At 46.2% G+C, this 17,072-nt stretch overlaps 1 protein-coding gene across 2 annotated transcripts in view; it reads right to left on the reverse strand.

Annotated features, from left to right (window-relative positions):
* The window catches only part of LOC126988045 (nephrin-like), a 34,381-nt gene that overhangs the window by 14,894 nt on the left and 2,415 nt on the right, over window positions 1–17,072 (reverse strand). The window contains exons 2-21 of one of the 2 annotated variants that reach the window (XM_050845834.1): window positions 14,708–15,241; window positions 12,318–12,458; window positions 11,471–11,650; window positions 10,602–10,754; window positions 9,907–10,083; window positions 9,040–9,342; window positions 8,719–8,838; window positions 8,102–8,296; window positions 7,196–7,307; window positions 6,820–6,995; window positions 6,314–6,500; window positions 4,842–4,954; window positions 4,190–4,292; window positions 3,955–4,106; window positions 3,178–3,292; window positions 2,871–3,016; window positions 2,422–2,597; window positions 1,401–1,565; window positions 631–744; window positions 112–256 (exon numbers count right to left, since the gene is read on the reverse strand). In XM_050845834.1, the coding sequence (XP_050701791.1) occupies window positions 112–256; window positions 631–744; window positions 1,401–1,565; window positions 2,422–2,597; window positions 2,871–3,016; window positions 3,178–3,292; window positions 3,955–4,106; window positions 4,190–4,292; window positions 4,842–4,954; window positions 6,314–6,500; window positions 6,820–6,995; window positions 7,196–7,307; window positions 8,102–8,296; window positions 8,719–8,838; window positions 9,040–9,342; window positions 9,907–10,083; window positions 10,602–10,754; window positions 11,471–11,650; window positions 12,318–12,458; window positions 14,708–14,795 (3,061 nt within the window). In that variant the 5' untranslated portion in view covers window positions 14,796–15,241. Of the gene's footprint in view, window positions 1–111; window positions 257–630; window positions 745–1,400; window positions 1,566–2,421; window positions 2,598–2,870; window positions 3,017–3,177; window positions 3,293–3,954; window positions 4,107–4,189; window positions 4,293–4,841; window positions 4,955–6,313; window positions 6,501–6,819; window positions 6,996–7,195; window positions 7,308–8,101; window positions 8,297–8,718; window positions 8,839–9,039; window positions 9,343–9,906; window positions 10,084–10,601; window positions 11,135–11,470; window positions 11,651–12,317; window positions 12,459–14,707; window positions 15,242–17,072 lie in introns of those variants that run through there. The other variant, XM_050845835.1, reaches the window with a different exon arrangement.

Raw genomic sequence — 17,072 nt, forward strand, 5'->3', positions numbered from 1 at the left:
TGTGGTGAGCATGGCTGATGGCTTGACAGATATTTCATGGGCTACTCAGAGGGCTGGTTATCAAAGTTCAAAGGTCCCTCTAGAGTTGGGAAAATATATATCTGAGCTCACCTAGCGTAGTGACGATGATGGGCGGCGTGACATAGTCTGAGTGGCCTTGGTTGTTCTTGGCCTGGGCGGTGAGGCTGTACTCCACGTCAGGCGTCAGGCCACCCACCTCAGTGCTGGTGCTGCTGCCGTCAGGGACCTCCTCATACTGGGGAAGGCAGCAGACATTAAGGGCCGCTTTCACAGTCGTTTTGTTTGTATTAAGAAATGCCTGTTAAATTCCTTACTCAGACAAAGACTGACCCACACAAGCCTTGAATTATAAAGCCAAAAAAATAAATGGCAGTTTTGCCTCGATCCCTACCCTTCCTCTACTTGATGAAGGATGTGATGATGAAATATCAATAGGCAAGAAGAATGACAGGCAATGAAGCAGTTCTCACTCTCCCCCTTGACTGTCCTGACTTATAACATTTATGAATATAGGCCCATGATCTGTAGACCCACTCCATGTGCTCCTTGCCTTGGTTGAATTCAAAGACAAAGATGAAGGGTAAACTGTGAGTCAGACTTATGCCACACCTGGTAGTAGCGAGTGCCAGTGGGGCGATACCTGACGGTGTAGCCCACAGGACGGCTGCCCTCCAGGTTTGGGGTCCAGCCCAGCACCACAGACACATTGCTCACGCTGATAACCTGCGAGGGACGGAAACTGTATGGAAGCTCCTCTGGATGTACAGTGACTCATACTGTTTAGCATCTGTTATTTTTCCTGCAAATTCTACCTGAAACCCAACTCAAACACCAGCAAAACATTTCCTCTCTTTGAGACATGATGATGCCCGCAGTGAAGGGGGCTTACCTGGGGAGTGCTGTGTCCCCATGAAGAGTGCAGAAAAATTAAATAGAATAAAAGTAAAGTAATCTTGTGGTGCAGTGTGTTTGTTAATAAATAAACCCTTTTAATCACAAGGTGTAGAATACTGAAGAATAGTAACAGTGATAGATGACAAGTGTGATTATAGTAACATTAACACTGTAGTAATATAAAGGTCAAAACTTAACCCGGTAGCAGCGACGGGCCAAATTTGTGGCTTTACCGTGTAGCAGTGACGGGCCAAATTTGTGCCATGATATACGTAAACCCCAAAAAATAGATGATACATAAACTGATCACAAATGGTTTGATATATATTATGAAATGGTTTGTGTGAGTTACGATTTTTCTCATTTTTCTTGCTTAGAGGGACCAATAAGAAACATGATCCCTCGCTGCTAACAGGTTAAGGAATTAGCGATAGCAAAAGAGACCCTGTGCCAGACTCAGTGCGTGTCACCAGTAACAATCTCACTGTGAGGTTGGTGGGCGGGAGGGGCCGTGAGGGGGGCTGGAGGGTGAGGGCGGTGGAGCCTGAGCCGAGGGGGTTGGTGGCGGAGCAGTGGTAAGGCCGGTAGTCCTGCAGGGATACGTTGGACACCTCCAGCACCGAGGACCAGGTCACCAGGCCGTCCACCTCCTGCACCACGGGTATTGTTAGACATGTTCGCTTCTCACATCAGCTATTTCTAAAGGTCAAAGAGGGGGTCAGTCGGGTTCTAATGAGTGTTTCTTCAGGTTCATGTTACAGAAGAAGGGGCAAACTACCACCAGGGTCACACAACTACTACTGGAAATGCCTAGAACTCCTTCGAAAGCCTTGTCAAATATGTGTTCTTGGGCGGTGAAATGTCTTACAATACGATCCCTGGTATTCTTAGACAGTTCCGCCTCTCACATCAACTATTTCCAAAGGCCAAAAATGAGATCAGTCGGGTTCTAATGAGTGTTTTTTGTAGGTTCATGCCACAGAAGAAGGGTCAAACTACCACTAGGGTCAATAAACTACCCCTGGAAATGCCCGAAACTCCTACGAAAGCCTTGTCAAATATGTAGGCAAGGGCGCCGGAGTGTTTAAGAATACGGTCCAGGGGGTCAAGCACCGTTGCTAGATTATCGTACTCAGAGCCTCGTATTTACCGGTTTCTGAGCCATAGCTATTGCCAAAAAGCACCAATAATTAACCATTTTAACGATAACTATATATGAAGGCAGTTATTGAGGTCAAGGAGGCAGCTTTTGGGTCGGAAATCGGCAAACACGAGGCTGAGTATGAAAATCTGGCAACGTTGGGGTCAAGGCCAATAAGAGTCCTTCTTTTTTCACACATGCTGACCTCTTTCTTTACCTACAAGATAAAATAAATGAGAGAATTGACGGAATCATACACAAAGCTTTCCTCCACATATGTATGACAAAATAAAGAAGGAAAAGAAACACAAACTGTCCTTCCCTCCTCAGATATCACAAAACAGAGCATAAAAACTTGGACTCACTGTTGGTTGATGGATGAGGTATTTGTTGCTGTTGTAGATCTTCTCTCCCTCGTCCGTGGTCCAGAGGAAGGTGGGTGACGGGGCTGCCCTCACCTGGCACACCAGCCGACCCCTTCCCCCCAGCGAGGCCCAGGAGCCCTTCACTGTGTTCCCCTCCTCAGCTATTGTCACTGGCTCTGAGGGAGGAAGGGAAAACTATGTGGCAACCAGCTGACTGTATGAAGTGGATATTAACCCTCGTATGTGGAAGACCATCGCTGAAAACACATTATATTCACAGCTCTTGTTACTGGCACTGAAGGAAGTCAAGCTATGGAAGTCGAGCTAACTACCATACAGATATACTTATGCAATGTTAATCTAATGTGCAAGTTGAGCCACAAAGTCTATATTTTCAGTCTTTATCCAGCAATATACAGACAGCCAGAAGAGAAGGTCATCATTCTTACGTGTGACGATCAGCTTGGTGGGCACTGGCTGGGGGGGTGACGGAAGGCTGCCTGATGCCTGACACGTGTACAGCCCCGTGTCCTTCCTCTGAGCCGAGCGCAGCACCAGTCGGGCCACACCCACGCCCGACCCCACGCTCTGGTTCCTGCCGGCGATGCAGTGTTTAATGACAGCAAAACAGACATCAAAAAAAGGATTTGATAAGCATTTCCCAGACTCCCTGCTAAAGATTACCATTATCATAGAAGGAAAACTACAACGAAGAGTCTTGAAAGAGAGGAAAAGGAGGAGTCCATAGTGTCTCACCCTGCCATCCATGTGAGGGAGGGTAAGGGGTTGCCTGAGGCTGAGCAGCGGATGTCCACCGCCTCTCCCTCATCCACCATCACTTTGTCTGGGGCCATCACCCTGTCTGGTGCATCTGAGGGGAAAAACAAGAGATACACAATACACTGAAGAGAACCAATGGTGTTTATAATGGCCATGACAACTGATGCTACCAAATCATCTCCTTCCATGATAAGTTAGTGATACGAGGCAGTAATTGCAGTCCAGTATAAAGAGAAATCAGGTGTTGAACTTGATTTCTAATAAGATTTTGCTCAAAGTCAAGTCCAAAAAAATCAATGATACCCTCTGACACATGCCAATGGTAGATATAAATTGCTTATACATAAATTTCCTCCTGCCTATGACTTGACCTCTATCAAGAAGTGTATCAAGACACCTCTCCATCCAAAATTGACCTCTCATTTGGCCACTCTATACTTATCGCTATATGAGAGCAACAGTTAGCGGGCTTTTTTTTTACATCTTCTTTTGTGTTGCCCTTGAGTTGCTCTCTGTGCTGTAAAAAAATAAAAAAATAAAAATAGATGCCATTTTCATAGACTATCTACTACCACAAGGCTGCAACTGACTGGGTTGTAAGGAAAACCAGGCAAGTTCTATCAACAGAACTGACCCAGCCAAAAAGTTCTCTGGGTGGCTGAGGGAATATGGTCTCTTGGTAAACAAACCCTAATTATCAAAAGAATGCATTAATTAGTCAACACAAAAATCCTTCTCAATACAAATACTCACACTGCACATTAAGGAAGAAGGAGGTGTTGATGGCCCCACGCTGGCTGTAGGCGCTGATGGAGTAGTTGCCGGCCATGCTCCTCACGGCAGACCCCAGACGCAGTGCTCCTCCCGCCCCCACGAGGGTCTCCTCCCCGCGCCGCCACCAGTACCTGCCAGGGAGGGAAGGCGGTGAGGGACAATGCAACATGCCACTGCTCTATGGGCTATGTTTGGCAGAGTCACGGCCCCTTACCTGACGGGCCCGGGGTTGGCCGAGGCGCTGGCAGTGATGGAGACGTCTTCGCCCTCCCACACATCCACTTGCTGCAGCGGCTTTTCTCGCCACACGGGAGCGTCTGTGGGGAGGGGAGAGGTAGTTTCCAATCAATACCATTTATGTATTAAAATATGTACGAGTATAATGCTGCTGAGTGCTGAGAATCGAACCCAAGCCCACAGAATGAAGATGGGGCAGCACACCATAGGACCCCAAAAGTTAAAAAGACAAGTACTCCCCTTATGCTGCCATGATACAGAGATTAGTGATAAAAAACTGAAAATGTTAACATAGGGTGAACATTGATTTGACAGTCACAGGAGCAGACTAATAGAGTTACTCACTATCCACATCTGAGCATATTAAGTTATCCTTTTTTCCAATGCTGTGTTTGAGAGACAAAATTACTCGTCAAAAGTGTAATGCGTGGAACAGAGAAACAAATAATACTAATAAATGAGTTGTGAGAGAGTTGTGAAATCGTAAGTAGTATATTGAAGATTCTTGTGATATGATAACCACTTTATTTTATGGGGAAAAGAGAAACAAATAATACAAATAAATGAGTTTCTGTTCCCTGCACTTAGAAAGACAAATCCTATAAATGTGTCTTCAAGTGGGTACTCACGCAGGACATTCAGGACAAAACTCTTATGCAGGGATGAGCCGAAGCCGTTGTCCGCCTCACACGACAGGCGCCTCTCATGGTCCAGGGCCTGCACCACCATCACCACCTCAGACCTGCACCACCAGCCCCATTACCATCATCTCATGCAGCACAATATGAACACTAAATATAAATCAGGAAAAAATGTGAAATTGGAGGGATACGCTAAAACTGTTTTTTTTTTTTTTTTTTTTTTTTTTACGTCGCGGCCTATAGCGCCGGTAGGCTTTTTCCCGGTGGGGCCTGATGGTCGGCCCAAGGCTTCTTCCCAGTGGGTCCTGATGGTCGGCCCAGCCCGTTCTGGCGCAGGCGAGTGTTTATAGTGTCGCCATCTTGCATTGGCTCATGCTGCCCTCCCGGAGCTCATCTTTAATCCTAGAATCTAGAGTCCGGGTTGATAGGTGGTCTTCTGGACAGCATGTGGGTAGTTTTAAGCCACTCGGCGGCGGCTGAAAAATCCCAGCTTGGTGGCACCGGGCGGGGATTGAACTCACGTCCTCCTGAACGCGGTGGTGTTACTCTGTCGATTCAGCCACTGCCTCCCATGAACTTGGTGCTCATTTCTGTCATATTAACCTGGTAGCAGCAATGGGGCAAATTTGTGGCTTTACCGTGTACCAGCGACGGGCCAAATTTGTGGCTTTACCATGTATCAGCGATGGGGCAAATTTGTGACTTTACCATGTACCAGCAACGGGCCAGATTTGTGACTTTACCATGTACCAGCAACGGGCCAGATTTGTGACTTTACCATGTACCAGCAACGGGCCAGATTTGTGGCTTTACCATGTATCAGCAACGAGCCAAATTTGTGGCTTTACCATGTACCAACGACGGGCCAGATTTGTGACTTTACCATGTACCAGCGATGAACCAAATTTGTGGCTTTACCATGTATCAGCGACGAGCCAAATTTGTGGCTTTACCATGTACCAGCGACGGGCCAGATTTGTGGCTTTACCGTGTACCAGTGGCGGGCCAAATTTTTACCATGATATAAACCCCCCAAAATAGAAGATGCATAAACTGATCACAAATGTGTTGATATTTATTATGAAATGGTTTGTGTGAGTGATGATTTTTTCTCATTAATTCGCATAGAGGGGGATTTAAGAAGCATGATCTCCGCAGCTACCGGGTTAATACTATCTTGTAATTATCGGAGGTTTTGGTTTGGTGCTCACGAAAGTATATATAAAAGAAAAGCAGAGACAGTGGCGATAAAACTACTTAGGTACACACACTACACTCATACCCACACACAGAAGACTAACATTAATAAAAAATACCATCAGTAAAACTATTTGTTATCAGCTAAAAGTATGTGAATGCTCAATATAGAGTTGTCAGTGAAGGGAATTAAATCACAGCACAGATTTTCCTGCATTCAATCAATCTTTCAAGCATTTCCTCTTTCATAACTTCATTCCCACCTCGTACTTGTGCCCCCAAAGGCTGCCGGGGCGGTGGTGGTGGTGGCCATGGGGGGCGGTGAGCCTTGGGACGTCCAGGTGAGATTAGCGGGGGGGTTGCTGGACGAGGTGAGGCAGGTGAGAGTAACCTGGGACCCCTCCTGTGCCACCTCAGGCTCTAGAGAACCCATCAGCTCCCTGGGTGGAACTGGGGAGGGGGAGGCAAGGTGTAATGACCATGTATTTACCTAGTTGTAGTTTTACAGGGCCTGGGCTTACACTCATGAAACAATAACAATGGACTTAGAAAATCCAAGCCACTCAACTTTATAATTAACGAGGCTTGCCCCCCTGGCCCCTCCCCAAGGTAAAACGTTTATGAAAATGCATTATAATATTAATTTTTTCACGTGCTAAATTACTACGAATATTGGTTTGGAGTGGTGATCCTTAAGATTAACCTAGGAAAAAAAATCACTATATTATCGAGAGGTGAAATTTTTAATATTTTTGGGGGGGTCACTTACACAGGACGGAGAGCCAGGTGGAGGTGACCTTTGGCTTGGTGCTGGCCGGGCTGACCACCTCACACTTGATCTCCGAGTCGTTGTCCGGCGGGTTGACCCTCACCCTGCCCCGGGCCTGGGTGATGGCCGGGGTGTGCTCCAGCCGGGACGCCACGATCCTCCCGCCGTGGTAGATCCTGAACCACACACAGTATAAGCCACAGGTGTATTAATACTTCAAATAGATTTTTTTGATAGATTTACTTTATGCACCCTTCCATTTCGCGTTTCCTACTTAACTAATTGCTCTTCTGTTGTCATGTCTTTTACTAACCTTCAAACCTCCCGGAAAGTGGTGAAACGGTAAGAAATAATTATGATAACGTTGGCTTCTCACCTGATGGAGGTCTGCGGCAGGCTGTTTGGGCTGGCGCAAGTCACTGCCACGGAACTGCCCGCCACCACCGGCTGCAGCACCTCGCCGCCCAGCACGGGGGCACCGGCTGGCTCTGGGGGGAGACACTCATGAGGATCTGCACGAAAATAAACTGTACCATAATGAGTAAATAGTGTTCAACCAGTGACCACCATGTTTATGACCACCGCCTGAACATGGAGCACGTGTCAAGTCGAGCAGAGCCCCGCCACCTGGTGCTTCGGTGGTGTGTGTTTGGTTACTAATACGGAGGCTGTAGGATATTATTATCATCATTATCATCAGTAGTAATAGTAGTAGTCAAAGCACTGTGATCCGTCCTCCAAATGTTCGTATTTAGTAACAAAACAACACAAGAGTTAGCTACGAAAAATTTCCAGCAGCTTTCTGGAGCGAACGTAACAAATTCTGTGTTATGCACAATGTTTACGTTGGCTACGCGTATCAGTTCAACATTTTCAGAATCTCGGGAAATCTCCTGCCACGTTTAGCATCCAAAGCCTTATCAGCAGAATGGTTTTCAGCAAGATTTTCTCTAAATTGTCACCAACTTTTCGATGTCCATAAGACAAACATTGTGTTACAGGCGGAACATTACCTAGATAACGACGTGGAAAAGTCTACGGGGTGATCCAGCCACGTTTACATTACTCAGAAGAAGCCTGACAAATTGCCAAGGCGCCAAAGGAACATACACGTAGTTTGAATAGAGAATAATTTCGTGGGACTTCATTGGTGATAATGATCAATTAGAAAAATATTCCCGAACAAAAAACAAAAACTCCAGAAAAAGTCAAGGTCTATGAGAGAAAATGTGCTACTGAAAAAATAAAAAGCTGGTACAGTGAGTGGTGAGGGAGCACTGACTGACGAGGGTGATGAGGAGCGTGTGGTGAGGCGCCTGCCGCAGGGACTGGTGGCTGGCCCCACACTCCACCGACAGCTGGCGCGGCGCCTGGCCCTGCCACGGCCCCTCCACCTGCCACACCAGCCTGGAGGAGGTCACCCAACCCCCGGAAGGCGCCTGCTTCACCACAGCGTTGGCCGAAGACACTTCCTCCCCTGAAAGAAGTTGCAGTGGAGTTGATCTAGGAAATGCGTTACCTTCGACAAACTGTAAAACTTATGATATCCAAATAGGCCTTCTTCTTAATGTTTAATAGATACGACAGTCCATCCACTTTGGTAGTCTCTTGAAAATGTATTTATATGCTCCATCATGGCAGATAATACTTTTTATATACATACGGTGGACCTTCCAATTATATAATGTTTCTAATGATCTAATTTTTTCTTATTTTTAACCTTATATATCGACATGCTTTGCCCTGTGTCCTGATTCCAGCAATGTTTAATTCCTATACGCATAATTTAGCAAGGAGCATTTAGCAAAGTTTTGAAAATTGCTTGGAATAGGAAACGTTAAGTTCCTAATTTTTTTGGAGGAAATATGACATTTCCTTTCGCCAACTGCCACCACTCACCGTTGACGCGCCACGTGATGGAAGACGGCGGGCTTGAGGGCGACGTCTCGCAGCGCAGCGCCACGGACTGGCCCTCCTCAGCCCGCGCCGGCCCGCTCACCCGCACCGCCGTCGGCCCATCTGTGGCACACAATGCAGGTCTCATTTATGTGATGATGATACCTTGTCCTATGTGCAAACCTCAAGACACTCATGACGGTGATAAAGTTTAAGTGTTTGCTGCACTTCCCACGACCATTATTGATTCTGTCAGTGATACGAATTTGCACATAGAAAAAATGAAACACATTAACGATGATGACGGGAGATTGCAGCACTCACAGTAGACAGAGAGCGAGATGTTAGCAGTGAGCGGCAGGTGCAGGAGGTCGCTGGCAGCCCTGCACTCAAGCACCACACCGTCGTCAGCCTCCGTCGCCAGCAGATCGAGTGTGTTGACGGTGAGGACGCCTTGCTCCTGCACTACTGATGTGTAGGAGTCGTCGAAGAGGCGGCCAGCACGGTACCAGATGAGGGAGGGGCGAGGGTTGCCTCCTGGACAGGTGCAGGTCAGGTTCCGTCGCTCCCCCGCCCGCAGCGTGTCCCCCTCTGCCAGGCCCCTGATGAAGGGCGGCCCCGGCGGGTCTGGCGGAGCGATGAGTAAGTCGGGTGAGCTCCTCTACCATCTCGGTGTAAGTTGCTGCATAATATCATAGTATTCTTTTATGGTCTACTACTACTAACAGCTACTTGTACGATATCTGTTCTTTTTGTACTGCATTTCATCGATGGGATCAGTAAGCGATGTATCTGTCTATCTATCTGTTTCTCTTAGTACAGGGGAATAAATTCAATATGTTTTAGTCTAAGCATAAAGATGATTTAAAGTTACATAGCTTGCTTGCTGAGTGATAGCTACGTTTGTCTGTTTGTGTTTGTTTATTTATTTATTTTTATTTTTTATTTTATTTATTTATTTATTTATTTATTTATTTATTATTATTATTATTATTATTATTATTATTATTATTATTATTATTATTATTATTATTATTATTATTATTATTATTATTATTATTATTATTATTATTATTTATTTTTTATTTTTTATTATTATTATTATTATTTTTTTTTTTTTTGTGTGTGTGTGTGTGTGTGTGTTCCCTCTACTTGTCGCTGCCCCGTTATCAGTCTGACGCGGACACTCACGCAGGACAGAGAGCGTCACGGAGGTGGCCAGCGCCCCGCCGCCCTCCAGGCCCGGGTGCAGCACGCGGCATATGACCCGCGCCCCATCATCCTGAGTGCGGGGCTGCAGCGTGACCTTGCTCCGCACACTCCATCTGTGAGGCACCACCGACCGCACCACCTGGGAGTCCACCTGGTCTGGGGAGAAACAATGCTGCAGTACTGAGGCCGGATTCATCAAACCACTTACGAGACTTGTTGTTGGTAAGTCTTCTGGTAACTCCATCATCTAGGAACGCTCTTGATCTTAAGGCGACTCCAATGGCAATGAAAGAAGTGTCGACCAGGCCAGTATACTTCATTCATTGTCATCGGAGCAGCCGAAACACAAGGATCATTCGTAGAGGACAGATTTACTTAAAGATTTACCAACGACCGGTCTTGTAGTGGCTTGATGAATCCGGCCCCTGGGCTGTAGGGGTGAATCATGTGCTGAACGATCTTTATTCACTTATTTGTAAAACTGCCTTGGGATTGACTTCTCTGCTCTACCTCTTAATCTTAAGAAACTCAAGAAAATATCAATCACACTAACCTTAGGACGAATACTGATAACAAACTATCTATTTAACGAACTATTTAGGGGCGAACATCGTCATAGTATAATACAGTTCCTTATAAGGTTCCATGATTGCGCCAGCCCTGCCTGAACCCACCTTTCGGGAGCTGCTTCTCATCCAGGTACCAGAGGAGGGTTGGCGGCGGGCGCGCGTCAGGCACACGGCAGCGGAGGGTGAGCGAGGCGCCGGCCACCACCTCCACCGCCGAGCCGTCACTCTGGCCCACGAGGCTGATGCCGCGGGGGGGAACTGGCCACGGGGAGAGAAGGGAAGGGGGTCCGGCTTAGTCTTAAGATCTGACATTTATTTCCTAACTTGGCAAGCAATGTTTTCCTGGAAAGTTGGAAAGTTTTGCTTAGTCGGCGCAACATCTGTGGTCATATTCCGGAGAGAGACAGAAGGGGGAAGGAATTATAGGAGAACAGAACAGATCCCAGGAGACGGGACACAACCACCGATTAATACCTGGTACCCATTCACTGCTGGGTAGACAGGGGCGTAGGGTATCGGAAAAGCCGCCCATTTTTTTCCACTCCGCCCGGGAATCGAACCCGGGCTCTCTCGGTTGTGAGCATGTTTTCCTGGAGACATATTGTTCACCATTTGTCCTTTGTAGATACTATATAAATACTTGAGATTTTATATATAATTGAAATTTCAGTGATTTTTTTTATCTTCTCGGGTTGATCAAATATATGTAATAATATTCCGTATAACTTTGTTTAGACCTATTCTCCCATGAACATTTTAAGATCGAAAAATTGGATAGAGAGACTCTTATAAGTAGGATTACTGCCACAAAATAAATCATAGAGCCAGTTTATATTATGTTAGGCAAGTTTTTTTTTCTGTAATCGATTTACTTATGTTCTATCCATTAAATAAGAGGTTAGTTAGGTAAGATTGGGACGATTAGGTTTGCTTCTTTGTTCTAACGTCGGTCAATGTTCGTTCTGTCAACTTACGCACGACGCTGAGGTTCGCGGCGGCCCATATGGGGGGGTTGGAGACCGTTGGCCCCACCTGGCACTGGTACTCCCCAGCGTCTGAGGGCGCCACGCTGGTGATGGAGAGGTGGTGCTGCCCTCTGGCGGGGTCTCCGAGGTATGTGTAGCGCGGGTACCCTGGCACGTCCCGGTGAAACCCTGGAATCCAGTTAGGAGTCTCGCTAAAGGTGAGGCTGAGACGAAGTTAGGATCCCCGCAAGAGTGGTGGCGGCTTGGGTAAAATTCTAAGGTTGGTATTGTCAGATGCTCCCACTCCTCACACACACTATTTCCAGAGGCCAAAAAGGAGGTTAATCGAGTTCTAATGAGTTTTCTTTTAGGTTCACGATACAGAAGAAGGCTCAGATTACCACCAGGGTCATAAAAGCACCCCTGGAAAGGCCCTAAACTCCAACGAAAGACTAGTAAATTACGTGTTCTTGGGCGCAGAAATGTTTAAAAATATGGCCCTAAGCACCGTGGATAATTTATTAGTTACAAAACAAACTCTTTACTTATTACGATTGATTCTTAGCCTTGCATTTGCTAGTTAGAAAGTAAGAATTTGGTCATTAAGACAAAGTAAGCACTCATAGCATTGGGGGTAAAGCTAAACATGAATTAATTAGTCATTAGTGAACCGCATATCAAGTTATCATTAGGTTTTTATAACGTATAAGAATTTGACAGAACAAAACCCGCTAAGATTAGAAGTAAACATGAACTCTAAGACACAAAGCTAGTCTAAAGGAGAATGGAGAGAGGCATTGTGCAAGAGGAAGGTCATGGTTCTTAAACGGGAAGGAAAGACGTTGAGGATACTGACCCAGAGCGAAGCCGTCCTTGGTCCATTGCACTTTGCCTCGCTGGTTCTGGACGACGCAGCGCAGGGTCACGTCCTCGCCCTCCCGCGCCACCAGGCTCTCCGGCGTCACCAAGAACCGCTGGAACCCTTCGCCCGCACACCCTGCAGAACATACATACATACATACATGCATGCAATTGGACTGAACAGCCTCCGACGCAGATAATTCTTCTACGTGTCACAAGAAGGAGAGTAAGTTGAGTAGGCAGCGAAACACTCCTCGGAACTCAAGTTATAATAAACATACCTTGAAAAACTACTCTGATCACGTGCATATGTGGTGGTGGTGGGGAAGGGGGGGTGAGTCGTGGGCCATAACGTACACACACACACACACACACACACACACACACACACACACACACACACACACACACACACACACACACACACACACGCACACAACAACAAGAGGTGCAGAGGACGATGAAAAGAGAGTCTTCCTCCTCTCTCTCTTCTTCCTTCTCTCTCCCTCCCTCCTCCCCTCTCCCTTCCTCCTTTCTCCCTCCTTCTTCCGTTTCATTCCCTCCCTCTTTCCCCCTCCGTTCTCCTTTCTATCTTCACATCTCTAACCCTCTATCCTTCTACTTCCTCTTTCTTTCTTCTCTCGAATTTTTACCTCTTTTTCCATAGCTATTTTTCCTTCCTCCCTTCTCTAACTCCTACACACTCTCCTTCTCTCTCCCCTTATTTATATTTTCCCTCCCTTTACTCTCTCTTTGCCTCCTTCTTCTCCCTTACCCTCCCCTCTCTCACCTCCTCTTCCTCCTCCTCCTCAGCAACCGGTTCACGGGACGCGCGGCTTAGGACGGCGCTGTCGGGTCTCTGGTGCGGTTTTCGATATCAAAGCCGTCTTGGGTTTCGTGTCATAAGGGCCGTGACCCATCTACTTAGTAAGCTGTGTTAGGGGCGGCGCGAGTGCTTGCCGGCGCCACAGACGAGTAACATGTGGTAAGGGCTAAAGTAAGGGCGATGATATTCTAGAGACATGCTGTTATGGGATATGGTAACGCTTGTCGCAGCTACAGACGAGGAAGATGTGGTAAGAGGTAGAGGTAGAGGTCATATACTAGAAAATGCAGGTAGAAGAGTGCCCCATAAGAGAAAGTAACATATATATAAAAATCGAATGTCATCTTATATTTGGTGAGGAACCTTTTGCGATGTCCAGTGCAGAAAGAGGAGTATTTGCAACATCATTTTAACTATATTTTTCGTCTTTAAGCATCTTTTTTTATGTTTCCTTTTATTTTCTTTTTACCATAATTATCCCAAGCGGAGTATTTGTTGCGTTTGAACCTTCTCCTCCACTGTGGTCTGTTTCGTATTTTTTGTTGTGATGTTTTCGTCTCCTAAATTTTCCATTATGCATTTCCATCCACTTCCTAGGAATTCCTCTGGCCCTTTTATATTCTCTTTATACGAATCTTTATGTTGTTGTTTTTAGTATTATGTGTTTTGGCATTGCACTTGATCCTTTATGAGTCTGGGTGCATATAGTACGAGATTAAGATCGGTATTATAAGATACTTTCGCTCCACATCAGCTATTTCTAAAGGTCAAATAGGGGGTCAGCCAGGTTCTAATGAGTGTTTCTTCGGGTTCATGGTACAGAAGAAGGGTCACACTACCACCAGGATCATAAAACTACCCCTGGAAATGCCCACAACTCCTACGAAAGCCTTGTCAAATAGGTGTTCTTGGGTGACGAAATATCTTATAATACGACCCTAAATGTTCTTAGAAGTGTGATAAGAGACAGATGACACGGGTGGGAGGAAGCGACACAGCATAATAACTACTAAGCATGTGTAGGTACTTTGCTTACGTAAGTGGGAAGCGTTTACCTCACTGCAGCGAAATTACCTCGAGGATAAAACAACAGAATGACAGGTAGAGTACAGAGATAAGGGATGCAGAGTACTCAAGTATGGCGATGATTATGTAACAGGTCAGCTTGTTGGGAAGGTGATTAGAACGAGGAATGTTATCTCTGCTAATCTATGCTTTTATCTACGAGGGGAAGATAGTTCAATGTCCGCAAAAAGTGATGGAGAGATGAACTGTTGGATAGAGATGGAGAGAGAAAGAAGGAAAAGTAGAGAAATATGAGAGATAGAAGGATAGAAGAAAAGGAAAGATATAGAGAGATATAGAAATAGATAGGGAGAGAGAGAAGCAAAAATAGAGAAACTAAAGAAACACTGAGAGTAAGAAAGTAAAAAGTTAAAAAAAAGCTGATTTCTTATCGTGCAAAAGATGAAAAAATGAAGTTAAAAAGACTAGACAAAAGGAAACTAATTATCTCAGCAGCATCATATCACCAGGTAAGGGAGATGAACGTTACTTACCTGTGTGCTGATTAAGGAGCAGGACGAAGGCGAGGCAGAAGGTGCGGGCTCTGAGGGAGGAGGAGGACCCGGGGGAGGAGGAGGTCATGGTGAGGAGGCAGGGGAGGGAGGGAGAGGCAGGTCAACAGGTGGTGGCGCTGGGTCGCTTGTTGGGGTCACTTGGTCAACTTATTCCTCTTCCTCCTCTCCCTCGGTCAACTGGTACCTTCTTCCTCCTCCTCGGTCAACTGGTCAACTTCTTCCTCTTCCTCGGTCACCTGGTCAACTTCTTCATCCTCCTTTTCGGTCAATTGGTCACCTTCTTCTTCCTCTTCCTCCTCCTCGGTCACCAGGTCAGCTTCTTCCTCTTCCTCCTCCTCGGTCACCAGGTCAACTTCTTCGTCTTCCTCGTCCTCCGTCACCAGGTCAACTTCTTCGTCTTCCTCGTCCTCGGTCACCAGGTCAACTTCTTCGTCTTCCTCGTCCTCCGTCACCTGGTCAACTTCTTCCTCTTCCTCTTCCTCCTTCTCTTCCTCCTTCGGCTTCTGCTTCAGTCTGTGTTATGGAAGAGAAATGGAAATGAAAATGGACAAAAAACGGAAAATCAAAAAAAAAAAAAAAGAATTAGTGAAAATGAGAATAGAGAATAAAGTGAAAAAGATAGAAAAATGTTAAATCAGAATGCATAAAAATGTGAAATGAGAACAAAGAAGAAAAAGATAACGAGAAAAGGAAATTTGGGGATAAAAAGTCAATGCCTGTACACCAATATAGCAACAACAACAACAGCATCATCATCAACAACAACAACAACAACAAACCGAGAGGACAAGGAACAAGGTATTTCGCTAAGCTGACGCGATCTTTTCTAAGCTTCATAAAGTTAGACGCGACGGTCCTGCCCTCGACCCTGGCAACTCACATCACTGCTAATCTGTTCCCGCAGGAGGAGGTGACGGAGAGGTTCACGATGGAGGACAGCAAGCAAGACCTCTAACTGTTCGGGTCGCGGTGTGGGCGGCGCTGCGTCTCTCGTCTCGTCCGCGCGCCGGCCAGCCACAGCGGCGACGACCTGGCGCTGTCTGAGTCCCGCGCCTGATCCTGAGTCTGCCTGGCCTGTCTGCTCTCGGTGTCTACCTTTGTATTTGCCTCTCGGTTTTGTCTCCTTATGCTCTGGTTATATGTATTTTTCTTTCCTTTTCTCCTTCCGTTGATATATTGCCCTTAGTAAATGATTGCCGGCTAGTGTTTGTCTCCTTACACATTTATATATATATATATATTTTCCGCTATTTTTTTCTTTTTAATAAAACACTGCGCTTTATAAATGTTTCCCGCTTAGTTGTGTCTTAGGATTTGCATTTTTTTTTTATCTTTTCTCCTTTTTTCTCTCTAATGAAGTATTGCGCATTGAAAAACTAAGTAACACGCTGAACTTATCTAGACCTCTCTCTCTCTCTCTCTCTCTCTCTCTCTCTCTCTCTCTCTCTCTCTCTCTCTCTCTCTCTCTCTCTCTCTCTCTCTCTCTCTCTCTCTCTCTCCATTCAAAAACTTTACAAAACTCGAAAAAAACGATATCACGAGATCTAATAATGAAAGGTAATCTCTCAGGTGACTCGCTCAGGTGTTGGCTTCAATGATTACTTTCCGACAGGTGGGTAGACTCGGCATTTCCTGTGTGTGAAACTGAAGACTCACTCAACCACCACCGCCGCCGACTACCCTCCTACCCTCCTTTCTTTCATTCTTTTTCTTCATTTATTTCTTTATATTTTCGACTTTCTGTCTGTCTGTCTCAGTCACACACACACACACACACACACCAACGGACGAAGACAACAACAACAACAACAACAACAACAGAGACAACGAGGAAGCACAACGATGAACAGAAACAAAGAATAGCAAGGAAGAGGAACACAAAATCGTTAACATCAAGCCTTTTTTGCACTATAACGAGACTACCACCTGCTTTTACGAAGAGGAGGAGGAGGAGGAGGAGGAGGAGGAGGAGAGGTAACAGGAGTAGGAGGAAGGGGAATGGAAACTACAGACTTGACAAGGGCATAAAATCTCTAGGACAGGGCGCTAAAAAGGGAATTATATGGCCTAGATAATGAAGGACAAGGGCTGGGAGAAGGTGGAGGAGGAGGAGGAGGAGGAGGAGGAGGAGGAGGAGGAGGAGGAGGAGGGAGGAGGCAGGAAGAGGAGGAGGGAGGGGCTGAGGGGAAGAGAGGGAGAAAGAGGAGGAGGGAGGGAAGGAAGGGGGGAGAGGGAGAAGGAGGAGGGAGAGAACGTGGGCGTGAGAGATGGGAAGGAGAGAGGGAAGAGGAAGAGGAAGGGGAGGAGGGGTAAAAGGGGGTAGGGAGGGAGGTAGTGGGGGTAT

This window comes from Eriocheir sinensis, chromosome 67 (genome assembly GCF_024679095.1).
Source record: "Eriocheir sinensis breed Jianghai 21 chromosome 67, ASM2467909v1, whole genome shotgun sequence".
In the NCBI taxonomy this organism is placed as follows: domain Eukaryota; kingdom Metazoa; phylum Arthropoda; class Malacostraca; order Decapoda; family Varunidae; genus Eriocheir; species Eriocheir sinensis.